Raw genomic sequence first — 26,851 nt, forward strand, 5'->3', positions numbered from 1 at the left:
TGGCCACAAGCAGCGTGTCACTGCTGCAGCCAGTCATTGACTGGAGCGGTGTATGTGACCATGGTCATGCACGGACAGGTGTAAAAGTGCAGGAACCGGAAGATGGAGGCAGCGGGGGCATGGAGCAGGTAAGTATGCATCTTCTGGTTCAGGGGCCATGCTGCAGGAACTTGTTCATAAATCAGTGATTTCCCTCACTGCAGAGGCCGTGCTCCCTGGTTATTACCACCTCCTGCCAGTTACAGGCGCCCTGCAATAACCAGTAAGCACTTTCTTTTTCTAGTGGGGAAAGCGCTTATTGGTTAACACTTTAATAACCAGGCCTGAAAAGACACTTTTTGTGTTTTTGGGCACCTGGTGGTTCAAACGGTTTCACATGAATGGGGCGATAATGGCAACGGTTTTGGTTGGTGTGGGTGTTTTTTTCTTTTATGTATTTTATTAATTTTTTATCTTTTTTACTTAATTTTTAATATATTTCTGCTACAAATAATATCCCCCAAGAGGTCATAAAAAGACCTTTGGGGGACATTGACACTTTTTGTGAATTTTTCACTCTTTCCTTTTTATTTATTAGTTTTATTTGTATTTTAATAATATTTTATTGTATTTTTTTTTTATAATTGGTTTATTATATTATTTAAATATATTTTTGCCACATAATATCTCCCCCCAAGGGGTCATAAAAAGACTGTTGGGGAACAATGAACACTCTACTATTTTGCATTTAAATTTCTTTTTCTTTTATTTGTATTTTATTATTTATTATTAAATTGTTTTATTTTCTATTTTTTTATATATATTTTTGCCACATAATGGCAAGGGATCATAAAAAGACTGTTAGGGGGCAGTGAATACTCTTTTACTTAGCAATTTTTCTTTTTTTTCCTTTTATTTGTATTTTTTTATATAATTTTCTATTTTTTTGCCACATCATATATATATTTTTTCTTTTATTTGTGATTTATTATATTTTTTAAAATATTATTTTAACTTATTTAATATATTTTTTCCACATAATTTTCCCTAAGAGGTCACTGAAAGACCTTTGGGGACGCAGACTTTTTTTTTTGCAATATTTCCACTGTAACTGGAGCATCCAAAGGAGCCTCAGTTACAGGGGAAACCAGCCTGCGGTGGGGGCATTGTACACAGGCAAAGCTGATCAGGTCTCCTAACCCTGCAGCTCAGCGCTCCTCTGCCCCCAAGCCGGGTCCACCCTACATAGTGCTCACCTGTGTGAGGTGAAGGCAGAAGCGCTGATAAACTGCTTCTGCCTTCTCCTTGGCTCCCCCGCTGTCACTGACAGCCGACGACCCGTCCTGCTCCTGCTACAGTGCAGGGGCAGGAGCTGTAATGATCCATCGTGCGGCGCTGCGGGCAGAAACACAGCTGATTTACGATCAGCTGTGTTTCTGTCCAGGAGGACAGGGGCCGCAAATCTTGGCTCTGGGGGCCGCATGCGGCCCGCGGGCCGCAGGTTGTGCACCCCTGCTTTAGAGGGACAGCCTCTTTAACCATAAATATAGCAGAAAATACTTTGTTTACAAGGGAATAATTAAACCATGATCAAAATGTTTTAGATTAATTTGTACATACATGTTTATCCACATGCTTGTGCACACAGTGGTCCGCACCAGACATTTTATTGCATAGTAATAATCGCTGCCATTACACATGTGATTGCCTAGTGAACTACAACCTACAATCATCAATCACAGTTGTACCAATATACAAGTAATAACCCCCGAGAGGCCATACACAGCATATAACTTAATTGCCACAGTACATACTGCATGTTGTCACTTTCTTGCTCACCTTATCAGAAGCATACACAAGGTCAAACAGGCCAAGAATAGTTGTGGCAATCCCAACTGCAGGCCCATTTACCATGGCTACAAGAGGTTTAGGAAAATCAATGATTTTACCAATCAAATCCCTATTAACAGCAAGAACATAGTAATTTTTAGGAATCGGTTAACAATAGTATGTCTATATCCTATAGTGTATAAATCTTAGATTATTTTATTATAAACACTTTCAATAATTTAATAATACAAGGGAAAATAAGAAACTTTGTATTATATCTTATTAGAGACAACTGCTTCTTTCTCCACCTGTCAGGCTCATTTTCTTTTCCCTGCACTGCCTCAATCTGTTCATTCACTGTTAATTCATTGGGGGTCATTCACTAAAGACTGGTGTTTAACATGGCAATCTTATTAAAAAGGCACCTTAAGGTGTGAACAATGGACACAAGCTTCTCAATTGATTTGTCACATCTGCGATATCCATCTAGCAGAAACTGAAACCTGGTATGGGAATAGGCACATATTTCAGTTACAATTTACACCAATTTGCACAATTTTTGCTCAAAATGTAATTTGTGCAAAAAATTGCAGCTTTTTGTATTCCAGAAAAATAGCATATATGCTCAATAAAATGACTGACTTTTCTGCTCCATTGAGAGAACAGGTTACATGCAAGTCTATGGAGAGCAGGGGCAGGAGATCTGCTATTAGATTTCCCGCACACAGAGATGGTCTCGTATCACTCGCAAACCCTCAAAAGCATCTGCAGTACTGAGCAGTATAGCAGTAAACATATACATGTATGTAACAATTGATTATGGACTACCGGGATATATTTTTAGAAATTGGCCAACTTCATTAAAGAGGTGAGGGGAAGGGTGTGTGGGAGGAAGGAAGCATGATAAGTGGAGAGACACATTTTTCTGTAACAAGATATATTACAAACTTCACTTGTTTATCAAAGCGTGCTAATGATGCATTTATGAAAATTGCTAGGATATACTTTAAAAACATTAATGTAGTTCTGCACTGTTACTTTATTACTTAAGTCATGCCCCTCACCCCAACTACCCTTCTGTCTCATCCATATGGCTCGCCTATCAATATGATGGTTGCACATGGAGCCTCCCGTATTATAACAGTGTTCTAGACTCCTGACATTCGGGACCTACGCATCCACAGATGGCAGACACAGTGGGTGAGATTTATCAAACTGGTGTAAAGTAGAACTGTCTCAGTTGCCCATAGCAACCAATGAGATTACACCTTTCATTTTTCCAAAGCAGCTGGTCAAAATGAAAGGTAAAATCTGATTGGTTGCTATGGACACCAGTTTTACTTTACATCAGTTTGATAAATCTCCCCCAGTGTGTTTCAATGTATGAATGATACGTTTGGTCTCATGGCTCTCCACCTGCACCCATCTTATGGACAAAAGGACTGTCTGGATGGAACAGAAGGCCGGTTGAGCAAAGGAGTGTGATTTAAGTTTATTTTATTTTTTTTAAAAGGTCCAGAATTTCAATGTGAGTAATAAGTTTCATAATTGGATCATTTACACACTAGGCCATATTTACTAATCCTATAAACAGCACAAATTTAGACAGGCTATCTAGACCTGCACCAGATTTATCTCAGTGTCTCAGGCTGGATGATAAATGTGGTGCAGGGTTAGACACTTTTGTTTAGTTCTATATAGACTATTGTTTGGCTTACAGAACTTTAAGCCAGAATTGTGGCACAATTTTGGCACAAAAGACTCATCTTAGGCCACAGCCCATTTCTCATGAAACTCTGTCCCCTTTCTGATAAGCCCTGCCTCCTTTCAGAGCAAGTAAAAAAAATTGCAGAAACCCTGGTTGCTCCAAAATTGTGCCAATCTGCATGACACTTTAGACAGATTTTAGGCGCATACACATTAGGAAATCTGGGTCACTGTGTTAAGATTTGCTATGAGTAGAACTACCCCACAAAATTGTATATTTAATCGTGATGTATGCATTCTGGCGTAAAACTTTAGAAAGTAAAATACCTTACTGTCCCGTCTCTTCCTTTCATCACCTCTTCAGGACTTCCTGTGAGAGGCCGAAGAGCATTACTCAAGTCATTGCCACTGCTAAAGTAGTCTCCTTGCCCTGTACAAACACAAAATGAAGACGTTTAGTTCCATGTGTCCCTTTTTAATTCAAATGATATTAATAAAAATGATCATAAAATACAACCTTATATTCATTAAAATATAACGTTCAGTTTCGCAAGTAAAGAGGCAGAGCTATTTGAATCCCTCTTTTGTATATTTAATGTTCAGCGGGTGCAAACCCACTGTCCCACGAGACCAACCTCCTCAGAGGGCGATGTCTGAGTGCACCCCTTGTTCTTCATGATATAAAACACAGATGAAATAGCTTTGAATAAGATATATTCAAAGATTGAAATAGCAAGGTGCAGTACCTGTTACTACTGTTAATACAGAATCATCTTGTCCAGCATCATCCAGTGCAGTACACACTTCTTGGTACATCTGCAATTAGAGACTGTTTATGGTTTGTTATATTCTTTTCTGTATACTTGTGTGCTTTCTATAGTCTGACTGATAAAAGATAACCACATATACAAGAAGTCTTTTTTTGTTATATTCATTGCTTGGGACCCTTGAAATGTAACTTTCCTGATTCTCAGCAAAGGGATAGCAGCAATCACTGTATCTTTCTTTGACAGTCAACTCATGCACTTTCACAAATGTGTAGGTACCTCTAAATGTGCCCACATCCGTAACCTAAAAGGCTCCCCATTCCTTATACCTATTTACAACTAATAGAAAATGATGTATCAATGGTCAGTGTTTCACCCCACCTGGATGGTTCTTGAATGTCTACCACACCTCAGTAAATGCAGTATAGTATTCCTGTGCTTGCCTCAGAAGTAATGTTAAGCCTCATTCACACGTCAGTGTTTCACGGACGTGTGCTGTACGTGTTCTCCACGGACAGCACACGTCCCCATTCATTTTAATGTGTGTATTCAGACATGTGTTTTAGCACAGGTCAGTGTTTTTAGCATGGATGCATGCTCTATTTTGTCAGTGTTCACAGATCAATCACGTCCATTATAGTCTATGGGTCTGTGAAAACCACGGATGCCATCCGCGTTTCACGGATCATTAAGAAGAGATGCTTTGAAAATTATTTTCCAGCTGTTCAGTGTCAGTGAAACACGGATGCAACACGGACAGCAAAAAACTGACACACGGACCCAACATAGATCCTTCACGGATGCATCACTGACCACCTGCTCACGGATTTGAGCACAGACACAGACATGTGAATGAGGCTTTAGTCAGGAAATGCTGATGTGGGGTGTTGATATGGAAGAGTCTACATAGCTATGGATTTGGTTGTATATTTCTTCTATGGTGTTGAGTTTGTGATGGAATACACATGGAGCTGACTTTAGGTCCCAAGAACCCATATCACAGCTGGTGGCAATAGCTTGGGCACATCCATAAATGTCAGTCTAGAAGAAGGATGACATATTCCAACTCTTCTAATTTAGATGTATACTTGCACATTCTATTACTAAATGATGATATGACCAGTCGGGACATGCCGCATTATAGTTAATGACTAAAATATGGATAAAAAGTGGGCCAGGGAGGACGTAAAAGACAGAGGAAACGAAGGAGGGAAGAACATCCACCATCACATCCTGGACAACAAGCAGACCCACCTCCACCAACAAGATTCTTAGACCACAGGCTGATAAGTACCCCTCTCCCGCCAACATCTTTAATATCCTTGATGCCCCTTCGGAAAAAGGACCGTTATGGTGGGTTTACATGGGGCGAGGAGCAGACGATTATTGGGAAGTAAGCATTCCTTCCCAACAACCGGCTGCTCATTCAGTGCGGGAAAAGCATTGCATTATCATGCAGCGATCATTTCCACAGTATGAGAGCGAGCGATCGCTATTGTGATCGCTAGTCCTCATACAGCTGCATTATTTATGGGCAGAAGATTGCCGTTTAGACAGCACGATCACGAAATGAAAATTAATTTACCTGCAGGAATAACAGTTTCACCTGACAAACGAGAGTTTCAATCATTCATCGGGTGATCGGCTGCACCTTTAGGTGGGCAGATTGTTGGGAATGAGCATTCTTAAAGATAATCTGTCTGACTATCGGGTCATGTAAACCCGCCATTAGAATGCCTAGTGGGAGGGACAAGCTGCATGTGTGTGAAGGTGAGTGTGTAAAATACTTTTACTGGACAGAGGTTTTTTTGTGTATTTTGTAGTTAAGTACTACACTAAAACTTGTATTACAAGTTTGTATAGCTCATACAGTATATATATATATATATATATATATATATATATATATATATATATGTGAGCATAGAAACTTTATACTCTTTTCATACATAACTAACAACCCTAGTATAAGATGGAGTGGTTATTGATATCAATAGTAATTTACTAATACCGTTACCGCCTTTTACATTATTTAATGCACTTTGCAAGTGAACAGACGGTATCCAAACATCATAGTTATCCGAGTTACTTTACTATTTGTACTTTTCTACAGGTATTCTCTAAGATTAGCCATTTTATAAATAAATCAAATAGGAAAGTCAGAGGAAGAGGTTTAATGAAGAAGAATGATTCTACATGTGGTGTAGTAGCATACATAATGGAATTTGTAAATTGATTTACATAGACATAGCAAAAGATTACACCTCCCTTCCAGTCCTTCACACTTGCCTCCCTTTTTTTTTTTGTATACTCGTTTTTCTTCACCATTTCTCTCTGTTCATTTGAACAGCAAGAAAATATGTTTTTTGCCATATCAGTTCCTAAAAAACTATATATTTTTCTAAAGTACCTTGATTAAAAAATTTCCAAGTGTTCCACCACTTTTAGCCCCTTCTGTCTGGGCTGGAAGTTAGTAATTTTTGTCTGTCCGAGCACATAAGAAAGTGCTGGTTCGCCCTTCTGTGTGGAAATGTCAGTAGATCATGTGACTGAAGAGGCTGCTTGGCTGTCCTCTGGCCACTGCTCAAAGCCACCACCTCCTGGCCATACCCCTCAGTGTCATCATCGTTGTGCCCACTCCCCATCATGTTCCAGCTGACCTTCTGACTGCAGTCACAAGATGAGTGACATATACTATCTGGGATTATCAAATGTCTGCTCTGGGGTTTCATTTCTATTTCTAATAATCTTCTTTTATTGTACTTACAGACCTAAAAGAACGACAAGCTCACCATTCATATAACCACTGCCATTGTGGCTAGTTTCAGGGCAGGATGATGACCCTGAGGGAGCTGGCCCAAAGGAGAGGGGCTAGGAGCAGGTACCAGAACACAGCCAAACCCCTCAGTCACTAGATCTGCTCACATCTCAACACAGAAGGGGTCAAGAGAGAGAAAACTACAGAACTTTTAGTCAAGAAAGAAAGAATAGAAATAAATCTTTGAAATTTTTAAATCAAGATACTCTAGAAAAATGCTAAGTTTGCCAAAAACTTATATTTGCACAATTTTTTTCTTGCTGGACAACCCCAGATTTCTAACTAGACAGACAGAATACTAAATACAATGACATGTAATACAATTCATATTTTAGTAACACAGGTACTTAAAGGGGTTGCTTAGGCAATATATATTGATGAAAAACATCTCTCTTTCCTTACTATTTTAACCCCTTAGTGACCACCAATACGCCCTTTTTATGGCGATCACTAAGGGGCCTGCAGCGAAGAGTGGGGCCTCGGCTCTCACATGAGAGCCACCTCCTGCTCTAACAGCCCGGACTGGCAGGAGTGTCGGGCTGTTTAACCCCTTACATGCAGCGGGCAATGGTGCCTGTCGTGTGTAAGCAGTGACAGAAGGAGCAGACTTCCTCCGTCTCCCATCGGCACTCTGCAAATGCGATTGTGGGGTAATGATGTGTGTAAAGGCTGGCTGGGACTCGATATAGGCCCCAAGCCTGCCTTGAGTGTTTTCCAGCAGGCTGCGTCAATATCAGTATAGCACTGACATTTAAATGCAATGCACTGTAGGAATAGTGCACTGTATTTTAAAAGCAATCAAAATACTGCCTGTTCTAGTCTTCTTGTGGACTATTAAGTGGTTAAAATGTTAAAAAAACATTAAAACAATTCCAATGAAAAATATGCTTTTTTCCATAGAAAATATGCTTTTCAATGGAAAAAATTGCAAAAATAAAATCTCCCCTACGTTCGGTATTGCTGTGTTCGGAACGACCCGTACTACACAAATATTTCAATTATCCCGTACGGGCAGAATTGCAAGTTTATTCTTAATCACCACTGAAAAAAACTTAACGAGCAATCAAAAAGTAAAATTAACCCCAAAATGATACCAATGAAAACTACAACTCCTCCTACAAATATCAAGTCCTCACACAACTCCATAGAAATAAAAATAAAAAAAGTTATGGGTCTTGGGAAGCGGCAATGCAAAAAGATTGTCTTCCTTTTTTTTTTTTTTTTAAAGGGGTTTTATTGCACAAAAGTAGTACAAAGGAAAAAACTATATGTATTTGATATCGCTGTAATCGTACTGACCAAAAAAAATTAAAATAATATGTTATTTATACCGAAAACTAAACGTGAAATTTATAATGTAAACATTTAGTGGCAGTATTGCTGTTTTTTTCCACCCATCTCCCTCCCAGAAAGAGTTCATAAAAGTTAATCAGAAAGTTATGTGTACCCAAAAATGACACTATTAAAAACTACAACTTTTCCCGTAAAAAAACAAGCCCTTATACAGCTACATAGACAGAAAAATAAAAAAGTTATAACTCTTGGAAGGCGACAATAAAAAAAAGAAGAAAAACACTTAGTAATAGTAGAAAAATTTATGTGATCTACCAAATATGCAAGGACTGAAACTCCTTTCAACATGCAGAATCACTGCGGAAATTGCATACATAGGGACAGATCGATATGAGAGATTAGACAGATAAGATAGCATAGATTAGATTAAATAGATAACCAGTCATCTGTTTTGCTATGAATTATGCTATTGCTCGTTACTGATGTAAAGTACATAGTACATAGCATTATGTTAATATTTTTAGGCTATACAATGCGATAAGAATGTTCAGCATTATCATGAATATGGAGAAGAACTATACGTTACCTCAACACTAAAAGCATTTTTTTTCTTTGGCCTATTCAGCACTATTTTAGTGATTTTATCTTGGTAGACAACTTGAATAGTTTCATATTTTGGTATAGCCTCAGAAGATACCATACGTGGTTCCAGGTGGACATTCTGATTTCCCTGAAAGTCAAAACAAACAAAAAATTTTTGGAACAACTCACCAATGCTTATCCATTAACCAGAAATAGTTCTCTGTCAATACACATTGTAAACCACATCCTAAAAATGTTGAAAACATTTGGCTAAATGAATAACTGGCAATACCCCCTGAAAGAACAAAAAGATTATTTAATAATAATAGTAATCTTTATTTATATTATATATACATATTATATAACACTTTGCAAAGAGGGGGTTCATGTACAGAGTCATAAATAACAAAGCAAAAAAAAGTCAACAAATAAAACAAGAGGAATGAGAGCCCTGTTCACAAGAGCTTACAATCTATGAGCAGATGAGGGTGACACAGAAGGTAACAAGTGATTTGTTAAATGGTCCAGCCATCGTGACAGAATAGGGGAGTAGATATAAGGCTGCATGAGCCAGTCAGTGGCTGATATCTGTAGTGCTTCTGAGTGTGGATATTTGGAGTTGGATCAGGTTCAGAAGAATGATGCTGAAGGGTGATGTGGGGGGCGGGGGTGGGGGAAGATACGGTGAATAGAGGAGAATTACATCTGGGGATGTGATAGGCTTACCTAAAATGATGTGTTTTGAGGGAGTGCCTAAAACTGTAGATGTTGTGAATTAACCAAACTGCTTGGGGTAGGGCATTCCAGAGAACTGGTACAGCTCAGGAGAAGTCTCGGAGCGGAGACAGGAGTGAAAGGTTCAGATTATGGTGGATATTAGTCGTTGGCAGAACAGAGAGCAAGGATAGGATGGTAAACAGAAATGGAAGAGATGTAGGAAGGGGGGGGGGGGGGGCTGCAGCACTGTGTAGAGCTTTGTGAGAGAGTGTGAGCAGCTTAAATAGAATCCTTTACCGTATGGTAAACCAGTGTAATGACTGACACAGGCCGGAAGCATCAGAGTATGATGCGAAGGTGCCAAACCCTCTACTGGCAAGAAATTATTAAGAAAAGTTTTGCTAGTCAGAGATAAACTCTACCCTGGGTAGTAAAATTCTGATAATTGGATCGAAGGACTATAAATTATTTGGACTAGCCAAAAAGGATTGCTGGTTTTGGTTAATGTACCCTTAGAAACAATACTGGAGAAAATGGAAAGTCACGTTTTTTGGAATGCTTGTCTCCTTAGGTTGTCAATTTAAGCAACATCATTTTGCAGCTGAGATTTTTCCTTAAAGATTTGTTAACTATTTTCAAATTTTTTTAATACATCTTCAATTGGCATAGATAGGATGAGTACACAATTGTATATTTCAATACATGCTAACTCTTTGAATAAAAAGTAATATGTACCATGCATCTGATATTTATCGAAGGGTCATCCGCTAATACATATATTTTTCCATTAAAATACATTTTATGTAAAAAATGCAAGTAAAATCCTTGAGTTTTCACACTAACACTAAACCCAATAATAGGCACCACTTCTTGATCTGTACAGATCGTCTTACTGCAGTTACCTTCTTATCTGTCATTCTAATCCTGCCTTTGATGATAGCATCTCTGTGTATAGATAAGACAGAGTCCACCATTCACGATAGGGGATTGTCAAAGCTTATCTATACTTTCCTTGTTCAATGACCTCTTCAATGAGACTCTTCACACAATAATTATTACTGCCTGAATATGTAATCAAATAAGCAATAGTCATATGTAGTTATGGGGGGGAATTTATCAATACCAAAGTGTGTGGTTCGCCGGTCATGATATCCCCTGCACTGTCGGAGGCTGCGCTTAATTTATGATGAGGTGCAAGTCTCATCATAAGTTAAGTGCATCCTCCGGCAGTCTGTGCACCTAAATGGAAAACTGGAAATTAAGATAAATTCATCAGGCCCACTGGCTCCACCCACTCATAACCCTCACCACACCACTTTCTCCGAGTGGCGAGGGTGGTGTATAAAGGCCAGTTGCGACTAAATTTGGTCACTGTGGTGTTTAAATTCACAAACATGGGAATGTGTTATCAGAAAATGACATTGTTTAAATCACATTTTTATCTTTAAGATATTTTTAAAGAATTCTTGATGATATTTGTAATTTTCCTCGTGACTATTTATATTTAACCCCTTCTCTACCAGTACTGTACATGTATGGCTCTAATGGGGTCTTTAACCCTTTCATGACCAAAGGTCATTGATGCCACAGTGTCCAGGTCAAAATTTACAAATCTGACATGCGTCACTTTATGTGGTAATAGCTTTGGAACACTTTTATTTAACAAAATCACAGAATTGCAGTGGCCAATATGGGGGAACTGCTCAAACCCCAAACACTGTAGCGTGTTTCTCATTGGGGGAGCAGTCCCACCGCATGTGGACTGCAGCAAACGACCATCCCGAGCAATTAATGCGTACAAAGGAGGACGCCAGCGCGGTCCACATGCACCACAAAAGCATCCTACACAGACCAGAGCATTGTGCGGATGAAAATACAATTATATAAATCACTGAAGAAAATGCACCAAAAGGATATGCCACTGACTATACTAGCTGGTCATACAAGCAGATATTAAAAGCTGAGACTTTTGCCAATATATTCCTGTCAGGAAAATATCGGAGCCCATCATGCACCACGTCACGGTCACTCAGCATGGCACGGGGTCCTACCACTACGCTAACTGTGGCTTTATCCAAGCCATTCTGAGATTGTTTTCTCGTGACAGTCATAAATTTGAGTCAATATATTTCACCTTTATGTATGAAAAAATCCCAAAATGTACCTAAAACAGAAAGTGATACCTCATTAAATATTTATTAATTAACATTCCCCATATGTCTACTTTATGTTGGCATCATTTTGGAAATGTCATTTTATTTTTTTAGGCCGTTATAAGGCTTAGAAGTTTAGAAGCAATTCTTAAAATTTTTAAGAAAATTTCCAAAACCCACTTTTTAAGGACCAGTTCAGGTCTGAAGTCACTTTGTGGGGGCTTACATAGTGAATACCCCCCATAAATGACCCCATTGTAGAAACTACACCCATCAAGTTACTCAAAACTGAATTTACAAACTTTGTGAACACTTTAGGTGTTCCACAAGAATTAAAGGAAAATGGAGATGAAATTTCTAAATTTCACTTTTTTGGCAGATTTTCCATTTTATAAAAAATTTTCTTTAACACATTGAGGGTTAACAGCCAAACAAAACTCAATATTTATTACCCTGATTCTGCGGTTTACAGAAACACCCCACATGTGGTCGTAAACTGATGTAAGGGCGCACTGCAGGGCGCAGAAGGAAAGGAGAGCCATACGGTTTTTGGAAGGCAGATTGGACTGGACTGGTTTTTAGATACCATGTCCCATTTGATTTTTAATTGCTCTATATTACGTTTTTTATGAGGCAAGGTAACAAAAAAATGGCTGTTTTGGCACCGTTTTGTTATTTTTCATTTTTTACAACATTCATCTGACAGGTTAGATTATGTGCTATTTTTATAGAGCAGGTTGTTACGGACGCAGCGATATCAAATATGTCTACTTCCTTTGTTTGTTTGTTTCAGTTTTACATAATAAAGCATTTTTGAAAAAGAAATTATGTTTTTGTGTGTCCATTTTCTGAACGCCATATGTTTTTTATTTTTCTGCCGATGGTCTTGTGCAGGGGCTCGTTTTTTGCAGAAAAAGTTGAGGTTTTTATTGGTACCATTTTTGGGTACATATGATTTTTTGATCATTCATTATTAGACTTTATGGGGCAAGGTGACCAAAAAATTGGCTGTTTTGGAACAGTTTTTATTTATTTATTTTTACAGCGTCCATCTGAGGGGTTATGTCATTTGACAATTTTATAGAGCAGAACGTTATGGACGTGGCAATACCCAATATGTATACTTTTTCTTATTTATTTAAGTTTTGCACAATAATAGCATTTCTGAAACCAATAAAATTATGTTTTAGTGTCTCCATAGTCTGAGAGCCATAGCTTTTTTATTTTCTGGGGGATTGTCTTAAATAGGGTGTCATTTTTTGCGGGATGAGGTGACGGTTTGATTGGTACTATTTTGGGGTGTATACGCCTTTTTGATCGCTTGGTGTTGCACTTTTTGTGATGTAAGGTGACAAAAATGGCTTTTTAATTTTTTATGGTGTTTATTGGACGGGGTCGATCATATGATATTTATAGAGACGGTCGTTACGGACGCGGTGATACCTAATATGTGTGGTTTTTGTTTTGTTTTTTCATTTTTTATAGGAAAAGGCAATTTAATTTACATTTTTGTTTATTTATACTTTTATTATTTTCTAATTTTTTTTTATCAATTCCCTCTTTGGCCAGTCCTGAAGTTGGAGAGAGGGAGCCACCTCCCTCTATTAAACCCATGGATGCTGCTGCCACGGCATCTAAGGGGTTACAGCAGAGTGTCAGCATACAGCTGACACTCGCTGCTGATGTCTGCAGCTCAGGAACGGAGCTGCCGCCATCAAACACAGCAGGGGGACCGCATCGGGGGCAGAGGGCACAAATGGGGCAGGGCTGGAAACGGGGGGGTACGGCCAGCAGGAGGGGGCACAGATGGGGGCAGGATGAATGTATTGGGCGGGGAGGGGGCGGACCGCATCAGGGTCACGATACATGGATGGGGGACGGGGACCGCATCAGGGGCAGGCAGAGGCAGGGCTCACGGTGGTGGTGGGGGGGTTGGAGGCGCACAGGAAGGGGGCACAGATCGGGGGGCTTCAGGACACTACCTGATTTCAGGCTCTGATCTGCAGAGTGCAGATCAGAGCCTGAAACCGGCATTTTAACACTGCCGTGATCCGATTGGTTAGTCTGCATAGACTAACCAATCGGATCAATTGCCGGCAAGGGACCACTCTGATTGGTCTCTTGCCGGCATTACTGCACTGTATGCTGTCCGTGACAGCAGCAGGGCAGGGGCAGAAGCTTTAATCCAAACGCTTTGCAGCGCTTGGAATAAAGAGCTGGCTTGACGTTTATACACATGCTAGCTGCACGGGGTATGTGCAAATAGCACGTATATAAACAGATTGCAGTCGTGAAGGGGTTAAACATGGCGCCACTCGCGTGTTCAGCGGGACCATAGCGGACGGGTCTCTGAGTGGCTGGCAGCTAATGTCCGTGACCATCAATAATGCTGATCGCGGATATTATAGCCTTTAGATGCTGTGTTCAAGTGTGATCATGGCATCTAAAGGATGAAAATCCCAGAAGCGCGTGCTTCCGAGTTAAGACCAGCATCCCCGTGCGGCGATCAGGGATGCCAGTCATTACTTCTAATAGGCTGGGTCTCTCCAAAGAGACCCAGGGTATTAGAGCTGCAGTTACTATATTGGCCAGAAGGTGGCAGGCCAACATAGGAGATCAGCAATTAGAGAATTACTTACTATACTACTTATGGGAATATAGTAATATTCTAAAAAAATAAAAATAAGTAGCGGACATTGTAGCCTTCTAGAGGGGCTACAAAAAAGTAAAATAAAATAAATGTAAAAAAATAAGAAAAAACAAACATTTAAATCACACCCTTTCCTTAAAATAAAAATACATAAATATAAACATCAAGCATCACCGCATCCAAAAACGCCCATACTATTAAAATAAAAATATTTTTCCAATATGATGGATGGCGTAATTGGAAAAAAGTATCAAAATGGCCAATTCAACATTTTACTGCTTCTCTTACCCCATAAAAATGTGATAAAAAAAAGACGCACACAGACACACTCAATAAAAACTACAGATCATACTGCAAAAAATGAGCCCCCACACAGCTCAGTAGACATAACTATAAAAAAAAGCTATGGGGGGGGGGGTTTAGAATATGGTGATGATGTTAAGAACAGCTCAGGCAAGATGGCAGCCCCCATAATCATGTTCAGGAAATAGAACAAAAAAAAATAAATCTGTAATAAGAAAATAAAAAGAGATTAGATAAAAAAAGGAGATGTGTTACTATCTGGTTTTAACTGGCAGAAAAAAGTTTGATGACACATTTCCTTTAAAGCTCAGGAACTCTCTTCATGAAGAGGGTGCCATACATACCCAGGGAACCCTATTCACTGGCTGGGGAAGGATTTGGAAGTGTGAACACTGGCCATTTAAGAGACTAGAGGAGAGCATGTGTGTACGCTTAGGGGGCAGAGGCTGGGGTAGGCAGAAATATTTGGGCATCAATATGGTGAGTAGCACAGTGTCCATGCCACATGTCACAGGGGAGAGCAGGGCAGTAGTAGCCATTGAGCTGTCCACTTGCCAACTATTGGTATTCAAAAGGGTTCACTTTACAGATGTTACTTGCCCTGTAGTCAGATGTCAAAATTTTTGGGCAGTTTCTCGGCCGGCCTGGCAACTTTCCTGAAAAAGGGGTGTTGTGAGGGTCAGCATCCTCTGGCACAGCAGCAGATATCAAGCCTGGTGTACCACTTGCTGGTCTTGATAAATCTCCCTCCATAACTAGATTCAACTAATGTGTCAGTGCCAAAAAGAATATTTTATTTTGATATTTGACTGAGTCTTAAGAGTCCAATAAGGACACTGTAATAGTGTTGCAGTTTAATGTCTACCATTACATGACTATACAGTGCCTGTCAGAGACATGACAAGTAACCATGGGACCCCACAGCAAAATTCGCAATGACCACCTGCAGCACTAAGTTCAGGACATGAAAAGCAGGTTGTTACTTTGGTCTTCCTTATAATGCACAGGAATAATACACAAAGTAACGTCACAGTACAGGGATAATGCACAGAAGAAACATACAGCACAGTTATAACGTGCACAGTCATAGTATAGGGTTAATGCACACAGATGTCAGACTATAGGAATAACCCACATTATTATATCATCATAGCACAGGCAGGGGGGGGTAACTACCATAGCGGCAGACCATGCGACTGCTAAGGGGCCCAGGGCAAGAGAGGGCCCACTTGGGATCATCCCCTCTTCTACTGAGGTGAAAACTTGGTCAGGACTCTACCTTCTAAAGAAACAACTTTTAGCAAATGAGGTAGTGGAAATGGCCCAAGGGTCACTAAAAGGGGTTTAGGCGGAAACCCTTCTGTCCTGTGTGGGGGGCCCGGTTTGATCTTTGCTATGGGGCCCTTACTTCTCTATGTACGCCACTGAGCACAGGCATGTCACACAATTCATAAACCATCTACACAATGATCTCCGTAGGGTTAATGCAATGATGTCACAGCACAGAATAATACAAAATGTAATGCTGAACACAAAGGATGATTCACACAATATAGGAAATCATGGGGTCCTATTGTGAAGTGTAGGATGGGGCCGCATTCATTTTTCCATACCACCTTCCATTGTCCACAGTTACCACTAACTGCACCATATCGTCTCATGCACAAGACAGTATTTTTGTTCTGCATCTGATCGACATTTTTTGTGTCTCTGATGTGGACCCATTCATAGGAAACATAAAATCTGTTTTTAATATCCAGAAAAATGTTTTCATTTTTGCCTCTTGTATTACAGCAGCCGTAACCTTTTAATTATTTTTTTCCACCCATGCGGCTGTCTGAAGCCTTGTTTTACATGCCAGCGCATGCGCACTTCGCTCGACGATGCCATTACCTGTAGTCCGCACGTGCGCAGACTACAGTGTGTAGTGCGCACGCGCGGGATTTCAAACAGGCTCAGGGATTACATCAGCGCGCCGGCTCTTGAATATATTATATTAGAGGCGGCGCTGGACTCAGGAAGGCACCGGACCGAGGGGTGCAGCTGGGCACAAAGTTAGGAAAGGACATTCCCTTGGGCACCTTATGTAAGTCATTAGCATATCACGATTTTATAAAGAAATAAAATCAAGACTATTAGTTAATAAGGGCATCATTTAATACAGCTCAGGGAGACCTACAAGTAGTTATGTTTTACTGTAGGGGGTAAAATGTGGTGACAGAATCCCTTTAAGGCCCTGCGCTGATCCACCTCCTGCCTTAAAAAGGGACAGGAAACAACTGGAGAAGGTAAGAGGGAGGGAGGGGGCTTTTATCTGCTGATCTCACAGTTGTTTCCTGTCCCTGAGAAGGCAGGGTACCCTCCAGGTGGTGCCATTGTGGAGACGTGGGGGAAAATGTTATTATTGGCATTGTTCAGGGATACTTATAACTTAGTTTATTTTTGCTGCAGAATTATTATTTTAAAAAAAGTGATTTTTGGATTTTTTTTTACATCGTTCACATTTTAGACAAAATCCTTATAATTTAATTTTTCAGGTTATTACAGTCGTTTGGACACCTACATTTTAAAATTGTATTTAATGTGTTCACAATATAATGTATTTTACAGTATATAATGACTTTAAGGGGGTGAAGGGTGATTTTTTTTTACATTTGTTGTATTACATTAATTATAACATTCTTTATCCGGTTATAATATTACTTCACTTTTATAACATATTAATATCCTCTGGTATGCTAATTGATTATACTCTGTGTCAGTGTGTCAGACTGCTGCTAGGCCAGGATTGCAGTGCAAACAGCCCTGGGTTCCTTCCTATGACTGTGCACCGCTTTCCCAGCTACAATCGGGTCACTGGGAAAGACAGTGACCCGGTTGTAGAGTTGAGTCCCCTTTGATCATGCCACAGAATGGAGCATGATCAAAGGGTTAACAGCCAGGTCAGAGCTTCGTCTGCCTGTTAAGCAGGAGCCAGTGCTTAGAAAACAGGCTTTTAGTAACAGCTGTTTTTTAGCGCTGGAGTGCTGCAGCAGTGATCCAACCCCCTCATCTGCTGCAATGCCAAAAGACGTTGCTGCAGATCTGGGACCTGCACTGCCCACTGTCAGTGGGCGGTCATAAAAAAAGGGTTTCCTGGGATTTTACTACTGATGACCTTTACTACTGATGACCTATCCTCAGGATAGGTCATCAGTATCTGATTGTTGGGGGTCCGACACCTGGGACCACCCGCTAATCAGTTGTTTGAGAAGACACCTGTGAGCGCCGCAGCCTTTTCTGTGCTTACCAAGCATAGTGCCGTACATTGTGTAGCGGCTGTGCTTGGTATCGCAGCTCAGCCCCGATGCCTTCTCAAACAGCTGATCGGTGGGGTCCCGGGTGTCGGACCCCCACCAATCAGATACTGATGACCTATCCTGAGGATAGGTCATCAGTATCAAAATACCAGAAAACCCCTTTAAGGGGTTAACATCCATAAATCCTTACTTATATATGCTAGTCCAATGTGACATTTACAATATAGACTGTGGGATGTAAATGTTATGCAAGTTCATGATAGAACTAAATTTATCTATGACCAACAACTAATAATATTAAATATTAAAAAACATTCTAAACAGTTGAAGCTTAAAAACAATCATGAAAACAATGCAACTAATTTGTAATTAGTTTGTTAGGGAACTATTTTCTTACCTTTGAGACAAAGCCTGTGGATTTTGGAGGATGCTGAAATTCTGCCATCTTTGTGTGACTGTTTCTAATGCTTGATCTTTAGTGTCCTGAACTCAGAAAAATCTGATATTAACACGTGTTGCAGATAGTAGCTTAGAGTTTATCGACCTTGATCACAGGACAAAGTTTACAGGGATTCTACATGTAATATTTAACTTTAATAACATATTCTCTGATAAACATTGTAACAATGAGACTTGGCTGTATGTAGCCCCTGAGCCAGCAATGCCCCAGCTGGTAAGGCTATGTGAACCCGTTCTGTGTATGCACCCAGAAGGCTCCTGGCACATACACCAAATGGGGTACATTTTTTAACTGTGCTTTCCTATACACAGGGCCACCAAAAAGAAAAATGTATACCACACCATATATGGTTTTTAACACAGTGGCCAATGTGTCATGCTGGTTACTGTATCGCTATGCAATGGCAGAGACATATGTTAGAGACATATGTTGGGGATGACATCCCCATGCAACAGTTTGGACTGTTCTGTCACGTTATCTGTCATATACTTTGCTTATTATGAGGGATAAAACCAATAGAAAAAGTTTACACTGGTGTATAAAATGTGTATGGGTGCCAAAATTTCGAGTGAAATATAGTATAGTTTTGGAAAGTATATTTTCCACTTACTTCACCAGAGAGGGGAGTAGGAGAAACTCAATACACTCATACCCTCACCACCCTCCAGTGGCGTAGTGTGGGTTTGTGCTTACAGCCCACCTCCCTCCACAGGTGGGGGTTGTGCTTACAGCCCAACACCGTGCAGGACGTTTGGCATTTGCCAGAGAACACCAAGATTGGTAAATTTGCCACTGGCGCCCTGTGCTCTTCACAGATGAAAGCAGGTTCACACTGAGCACATGTGACAGACGTGACAGAGTCTTGAGATGCAGTGGAGAACTGCTGCCTGCAACATCCTCCAGCATGACCGGTTTGGCATTGGGTCAGTAATGGTGTGGGGTGGCATTTCTTTGGAGGGCCGCACAGCCCTCCATGTGCTCGCCAGAGGTAGCCTGACTGCCATTAGGTACCGAGATGAGACCATATGCTGGTGCGGTTGGCCCTGGGTTCTTCCTAATGCAAGACAATGCTAGACCTCATGTGGCTGGAGTGTGTCAGCAGTTCCTGCAAGACAAAGGCATTGATGCTATGGACTGGCCCGCTCGTTCCCCAGACCTGAATCCAATTGAGCACATCTGGGACATCATGTCTCGCTCTATCCACCAACGTCACGTTGCACCACAGACTGTCCAGGAGTTGGCAGAAGCTTTAGTCCAGGTCTAGGAGGAGATCCCTCAGGAGACGTCCGCCACCTCATCAGGAGCATGCACAGGCGTTGTAGGGAGGTCATACAGGCACGTGGAGGCCACACACACTACTGAGCCTCATTTTGACTTGTTTTAAGGACATTACATCAAAGTTGGATCAGCCTGTAGTGTGTTTTTCCACTTTAATTTTGAGTGTGACTCCAAATCCAGACCTCCATGGGTTGAAAAATTTGATTTCCATTTTTTTTATTTTTGTGTGATTTTGTTGTCAGCACATTCAACTATGTAAAGAACAAAGTATTTCAGAAGAATATTTAATTAACTCAGATCTAGGATGTGTTATTTTTGTGTTCCCTTTATTTTTTTGAGCAGCGTACTTCCCCGAAACACGTCAACCTCAGTTTAACTGAAATAAAGCAACCTTTTGATGCCACATCCTTTGCAATCCCTGTCTACCATTCTGGGATAAGGAATCCATTACATCTATTTCTATAAAGCGACCTCGGCGAGGGAGGCGAGGGTACGAGTGTATTGAGTTTATCTCCTACTCCCCTCCCTGGTGAAGTAAGTGGAAAATATACCTTCCATAACTATACTATATTTCACTCGAAATGATGTAGTTTCATCTTCTATATATACACAATTACTAACCAACCAGCAACACACCGCTAGCCCCTTAGATTGGCACTTTCTTTGGCGCCCCTACACATTTTATACACTTTGGTGTAAACTTTTTCTATTGGTTTTATCCCTCATAATATACACAGTTCACCCATCTTGGTTGAATTGATCACGTAGGGTGCAGCCTAAATGTCAGATTTCCCCAAACTCTTCCTACTACTCTTAGTATTCCCTTGGCGCTTTTCCTCCCCCAAAACCTTCCCTATCTCCTGGCACATTTTTTAACTCCTTTTTTCTACTCAACATATACTTTGCTTAGCACCATAGTAGATCTCCATGTAGAACCCTAAGTTAAAGAGTAACTAGACTTTTAATCAAGTTTTATTATTTATTTATTTTGAATGTCCCTAATGCCCAAAAAATATTTTTTCTAATGTATTTTATTTATGGATTTAGCATTTTTACTCGAGATATTCCCCCCTAAAGCGCAGATTTCCTGTGTGCTTTAAATTCACGCTCCTGGCACATTGCTGACTTCTCTGCAGTGTACGGAGTAAAGGGTCTACACTTTATGAATGGGGCCGCAGCGCATGGAGTACGGGCAGGGGGAGCAATGTGTGCCCCACGGAGGCTTACTAAATGCTGGCATAGCACATGGGTACCCTGTAACCATGTACTATGCCAGGATTAGCTTAGTGGAGCGGGCTCCTGCCTGTGTTAAAAGCTGACATGCAGGGCTCTTAGCTTAGTAAAGCAGGAGCCCGCTCCGCTCAGCTAATCCTGGCATAGTATATGGTTACAGGGTACCTATGTGCTATGCCAGCATTTAGTAAACCTCCGGGACACACACATTGCTCCTCCTGCCCGTACTCCATGCGCTGTGGCCCCATTCATAAAGTGTAGAGTCTGTACTCCATACACCACTGAGAAGTCAGCGATGTAGAGAATAGTGAATTTAATGCGAGCAGTAAATCTGCTCTTTAGAGGGGGGGGGGGGAATATCTCTATTAAATACTAAATCCATAAATAATATATTATTGGGACATAAAAATAAAAAAACTTGATTAAAAGTTTAGTTACTCTTTAAAGAAGCAATGCAATGAAACTTTTTACCATTGCACCTGCAAGCGTTAAAGTCCTGTTACAGTACGTTCAGACGCAAGGTAGATTTGCTGCAGAAATGTATTTGCCTGTTCCATACATCTGAATGGGGTTTGTAAAATTCTATGCACATGCTGCAGACACAATCTATACAGATATAGGGAACAGATGTTCTGTTGCAGGAATTTTAACAGATCTTCCATGTCTGAACATACCCTTAAAGTGACAGACTACAAATGTGTTTGTTGATTAACAGAAGTTAGAGATTTTAGAAACTGGTACCATGCCTAAGACTCTGCAAGGCAGAGTACAATAGAGTCAGATAGGAACTGACTATTATAAATGACAATAATGCCCTCAGTTCAGGTCAGGGGAGATGTGGTCGGTCCACAAGCTGTGTTTCCCAGACCAAGCACGGTCATGTAAATCAGACTCTACTCTGTTATTACCTCCACGTAAGCAATCTCCGATCCTGCCAAGTCCACTTCCTTTGCCCTTCTCTTGTCTGGTCCTCACAGAATTGGCTTCAAGATTTTTCCCGTGCATCCCCCACACTCTGGAAACTCTCCCCCAACATCCAAACTCGCATCTCTTGGAAAGCCCAAGGCCACCTGCACGCATTGAGGAATACGTACAATTTTTCCACGCGGATTCCCGTGCGGAAAAACCACAACATATTACAGTAGAAGCAAAGTGTATGAGATTACACTATCTGATGTACACTTTGCAGATTTTTTCCTGCCTTTCAACTTAAATAGCATGTCAATTATGTCTGCGGTTTTAGCTGAGGATTTGAAGGCCGAGATCTGCGGCAAAACCATTTTAAATCTGCACCAAAAACCGCAATTAGGGTGCTGTTTTGACATGCATTCAGGAATGGATGCTGTTTTTATTGTATCTAGCTAAAATTAATTAAATCATTTGCACTATGCAGAAACACCAGGGTTTAATGAGGCGGTTAAACTGGCCAAATTAAAAACTGCATCCTGAATGTATGTCAGAACTGCAGCAGCCGCCTCTTGCACACGACCGTATGTATTTTGCAGTCCGCAAAAAATACGGTTGACGTCCGTGTGCATTCCGTATTTTGCGGAGCGGAACAGCTGGCAGTACTATCCTTGTCCGTAATGCGGACTATAATAGGACATGTACTTTTTTTTGCAGAACGGAAATACGGACGTACGGAAACGGAATGCACGAGTAACTTCCATTTTTTTTGCAGACCTATTGAAATGAATGGTTCCGTATACGGTCTGCAAAAAAAAAAAAAAGGAACGGACACGGAAAGAAAATACATTCGTGTGCAAGAGGCCTTAGGCCTATTTCACACGAGCGTGACGGATTAGGTCTGGATGCGTTCAGGGTGCATTCAGGGAAACTCGCACCATTTTGCAAGCAAGTTCAGTCAGTTTTGTCTGCGATTGCGTTCAGTTTACAAACAACATCTCTTAGCAACGATCAGTGAAAAAGGCATTGCATCTGCACTTGCTTCCGGATGCAATGCGTTTTTCGCTGAAGCCCCATTCACTTCTATGGGGCTAGGGCTGCGTGAAAAAAATGCAGAATATAGAACGTGCTGCGATTCTCACGCAATGCAGAACTGATGTATGAAAAACAACTCATGTACACAGACCCATTGAAAAGAATAGGTCAGGCTTCAGTGCGGGTGCGATGCGTTCATCTCACGCATCGCACCCGCGGGGAAAACTTGCTTGTGTGAAAGAGACCTTAGTCATCTCATGTACGTTCACCTGCACTTGTGTGCAGGTGGCCTAAAACCTTTGATAACCCTGCCTCACCTATTGTCCCCTTCTCCCTTCTGTTGTAAATAGGGTCCGTTCTCTTTATACCAGTATGTCACACAGCTCATGCTTTTTTTTTTTATTAGATTATGCATGTAAACCATTTTCATATGTTCAATGTCCTGGAATTAAATGTGCTTTAAAATAAATCCTAATGTATTCTCTAAAAGACTGAGCAAACACAGGAGATGGCTGCAGGCAGCATAACCGACACTGTCACATCGGCCGCTTGGCTTTACAGCATAACATTTCTTATGTGAAATATGAAATTTTATGGGTAGGATAAGAATGGTTTAAAAAGGCTATGGTGACTTACTGTATTTGAGTTCACACTTCAGTTATTCGGTTAGTTATTTCCATCAGTTAGGGTCCATTCACACGACGCTATCTGTTTATGTGGACCACAAAACATGAATACCAGCCGCGTGCGTTCTGCATTTTGCGGATCAGAATGTCGTTCCCTATGATAGAAATGCCTATTCTTGTCTGCAAAAATGGTACAAGAACACAACATGGTCTATCTTTTTTGCAGGGATGGGAGTGCAGATGCGGACAGCACACGGCCCCGTTAAAATTAATGGGTCCACATATGATCCACAAAACTGCGGAACGGATGCGGACAGAAAAATACAGTGGTGTGAACAGGTCCTTACTGTGAGCCAAAACTAGTAGTGAAGCCTACTCACAGATGAAGTGTAATGGAAAGATCTGCACCTGTTCTGTGTTGGTCAAATAACTCACAATAACTAATGGGAATAACTGACCAAATAAAGTGTGAACTCTGCCTCAAATGGTCATTACATTACACACAAAAAATTCTAATCTAGTGTGTGCCTTTAATTTTCATAGACATATATAATACGTGATGAAGGTTACCAAACAATCAACCTAGATCCTTGATTTCTAAGCTATCTGATGAGAAGTGCAGCTCTTGCAGTGGCACAGAACTAGAAAGATTTCAGACCGGTTCTTGTGACCTTAGCTTTAAAAGAATCCCAGCCTGACCGAATAAACATTTCAGCTTTTCACATGATCACAGAGAACACGCCTTTCACCCTGCAATGTAGAGCTCAGCATAAAACTAGCAAATCCTTCTACTGATCCACATTTTCCAGCAGAATTATGTACTTTGCAGTAATGATTCTTACCTCTCAATGGCTTTGCTGTGAGAGCAGCACTAGTGATCTCTTTTGGACTGTGTGCCCTGTAGTTGTGCCTAATGGAGATGAGATGGGAGGGACTGCTTGAAATGTTTAAAGAGGCAGTGCTATATTTAGTTAAAGGAGAAGTGTATGAATTAAAATGTTATCTGAAATACAAAGGCAGGGACAACAATATATAACAAAGTTTCTGCCAAATGCCATATACCACCAACTACTATGTAATAGAGAAAGAGGGAGGAAAGGTATTGATATATTTATGTAATATGTTACATTTAAAATAAATTACGGTACATTAAAATACATAAGTAATTTCTGATAACTGTATAAAACATACAGAACAATAGCACAAATTAATAGTCTGACAAAAAGAAAAAAGCACATCCACATGCTATACATTGATCTAATGCTTCTCAGCATAGTTTTTAAACAGTACATAAGGCACTTTGTACATCTTTTGATCAAAATGCATAAGCCTACTCACCACGCCAAGGGTCCCTAATCTAAAATGGCGCAGCAGCAACACAGCACCAACAGGTAGCGCACCCTAGCAGCCCAACAACACCCCTGTTCTCAGGTTAGGCCTCCCATGGCACTGGGCTTCACCAACCCACAGGCTCAGTGCCACTGCAACAGCAGCCACCATGATGCACTGCCCTATGTGAACAGATCTTAAAAACTCAGAATGATTTTGCAGCATAAATAAAACAATAAGGCTGGGTTCACACGGGGCGAGATTTCCGCGTGGGTGCAATACGTGAGGCACCCGCATTGCGCCCGCACGGAATCCGGCACCATTAATTTCTATGGGGCTGTGCACATGAACAGTGATTTTCACGCATCACTTGTGCGTTGCGTGAAAATCGCAGCATGCTCTATGTTGTGCGTTTTTCAGGCAACGCAGGCCCCACAGAAGTAGCAAGTGCGGATGCGGTGCGATTTTCACGCATGGTTGCTAGGAGATGATTGGGATGGGGACCCGATCATTATTATTTTCCCTTATAACATTGTTATAAGGGAAAATAATAGCATTCTTAATACAGAATGCTTAGTAAAATAGTAATAGAGGGGTTAAAAAAATAAATAAAAATTGAACTCACCTCATCCACTTGTTCGCGCAGCCCGGCTTCTCTTCTGTCTTCTTTGCTGTCCAGGAGGAAAAGGACCTGTGGTGACGTCACTGCGCTCATCACATGGTCCGTCACATGATCCATCACCAAATCTACAGAACACCTAACCCAAACTCGAACTTCTGTGAAGAAGTCCGGGTTCGGGTCTGGGTACCAAACATGCATTAAAACACTTTGCACTCACGGGGAAAAATCATGCATGTTCCCGCAACGCACCCGCATCTTTTCCTGCCTACCTTTACTTTCTGGGTCAGTATGATTACAAAAATACCAAATATACAAGTACAGATGTAGCAGGGTTAACACACAAACTCTTAACTCAAATTTCTTAACTCATCGTGTTATCTTGAAACAAAAGCAATTGAAAAGCAATTGAGGGGTTTGCTTAACACATCTAGTTTTGATAGCACGTCTCATAAAGCATGTGTGTTAACTCTACTACATGTGTATATATACATGAATTTTTACTAGTTTTAGTACCTTTCCACAATACAAACTTTAACCCCTTCCCGACATATGACGTAATAGTACGTCATGGCGGCAGGTGCATTCCCGCATTTTGACGTACTATTACGTCATGGTGATCGGGCGGGCACTGGCGCAGTGCGCGCCCTATCACTGCAGGGGCCCGGAAGTCCCTGGTACCCAGGCCCCTGCTGTATCCACCGGCATCGCTGTACAAGCCGATGCCAGCGGATTAACCCCTTCTATGCCGCGATCAGCGTGACCGCGGCATAGAGGGCATTTGCGGCAGGTTAAAGAGTCCATCAAGTCCCTGCGCTGCTGTGGCGGGGACCCGATGGGTGAGAAGGCAGCCCGATGCCGTGCAGAGGCTGCCCAATGCCTTGCACGGCATCGGGACCTGCCTTCTACGGGTGCCCAGAAGATCCAGCCTCAGGCTGGGTCTTCTAGGCAACCTGTTAGTGTATTAGAAAAAAACGCCCCTTCCACTGATTTTATATTAAAAAATAGAAAAAAAAAACAAAAAAAAACAGACATATTAGGTATCGCCGGGTCTGTAACGACCGGCTATATAAATGTATCGCATGAACCACCCCGTCCGATAAACACTGTAAAAGAAATAATATAAAAACTGTTTTTGTCACCTTACGTCACAAAAAGTGCAACACCAAGCGATCAAGAAGGCGTATGCCCCCCATGGGGTTCCGTTCCATGCTTCCATTCTGCACCACACCGCACCGCATCTCCGGATTTGCGGACCCATTCAAGT

The 26,851-nt window shown here is 41.0% G+C and overlaps 1 protein-coding gene across 1 annotated transcript in view; it reads right to left on the reverse strand.

Moving 5' to 3' along the window:
- Positions 1-24,566, reverse strand: part of LOC121001794 (enoyl-CoA delta isomerase 2-like) — a 40,757-nt gene extending 16,191 nt beyond the window's left edge. The window contains exons 1-6 of the mRNA XM_040433009.1: positions 24,479-24,566; positions 18,496-18,581; positions 8,981-9,124; positions 4,263-4,332; positions 3,844-3,946; positions 1,819-1,939 (exon numbers count right to left, since the gene is read on the reverse strand). Coding sequence (XP_040288943.1) covers positions 1,819-1,939; positions 3,844-3,946; positions 4,263-4,332; positions 8,981-9,124; positions 18,496-18,543 — 486 coding nt within the window. The 5' untranslated portion in view covers positions 18,544-18,581; positions 24,479-24,566. The remainder of the gene's footprint in view (positions 1-1,818; positions 1,940-3,843; positions 3,947-4,262; positions 4,333-8,980; positions 9,125-18,495; positions 18,582-24,478) is intronic.
- Positions 24,567-26,851: the final 2,285 nt, after the last annotated feature.

Source organism: Bufo bufo, chromosome 5 (assembly GCF_905171765.1).
Source record: "Bufo bufo chromosome 5, aBufBuf1.1, whole genome shotgun sequence".
NCBI classification, from domain to species: Eukaryota; Metazoa; Chordata; class Amphibia; order Anura; family Bufonidae; genus Bufo; species Bufo bufo.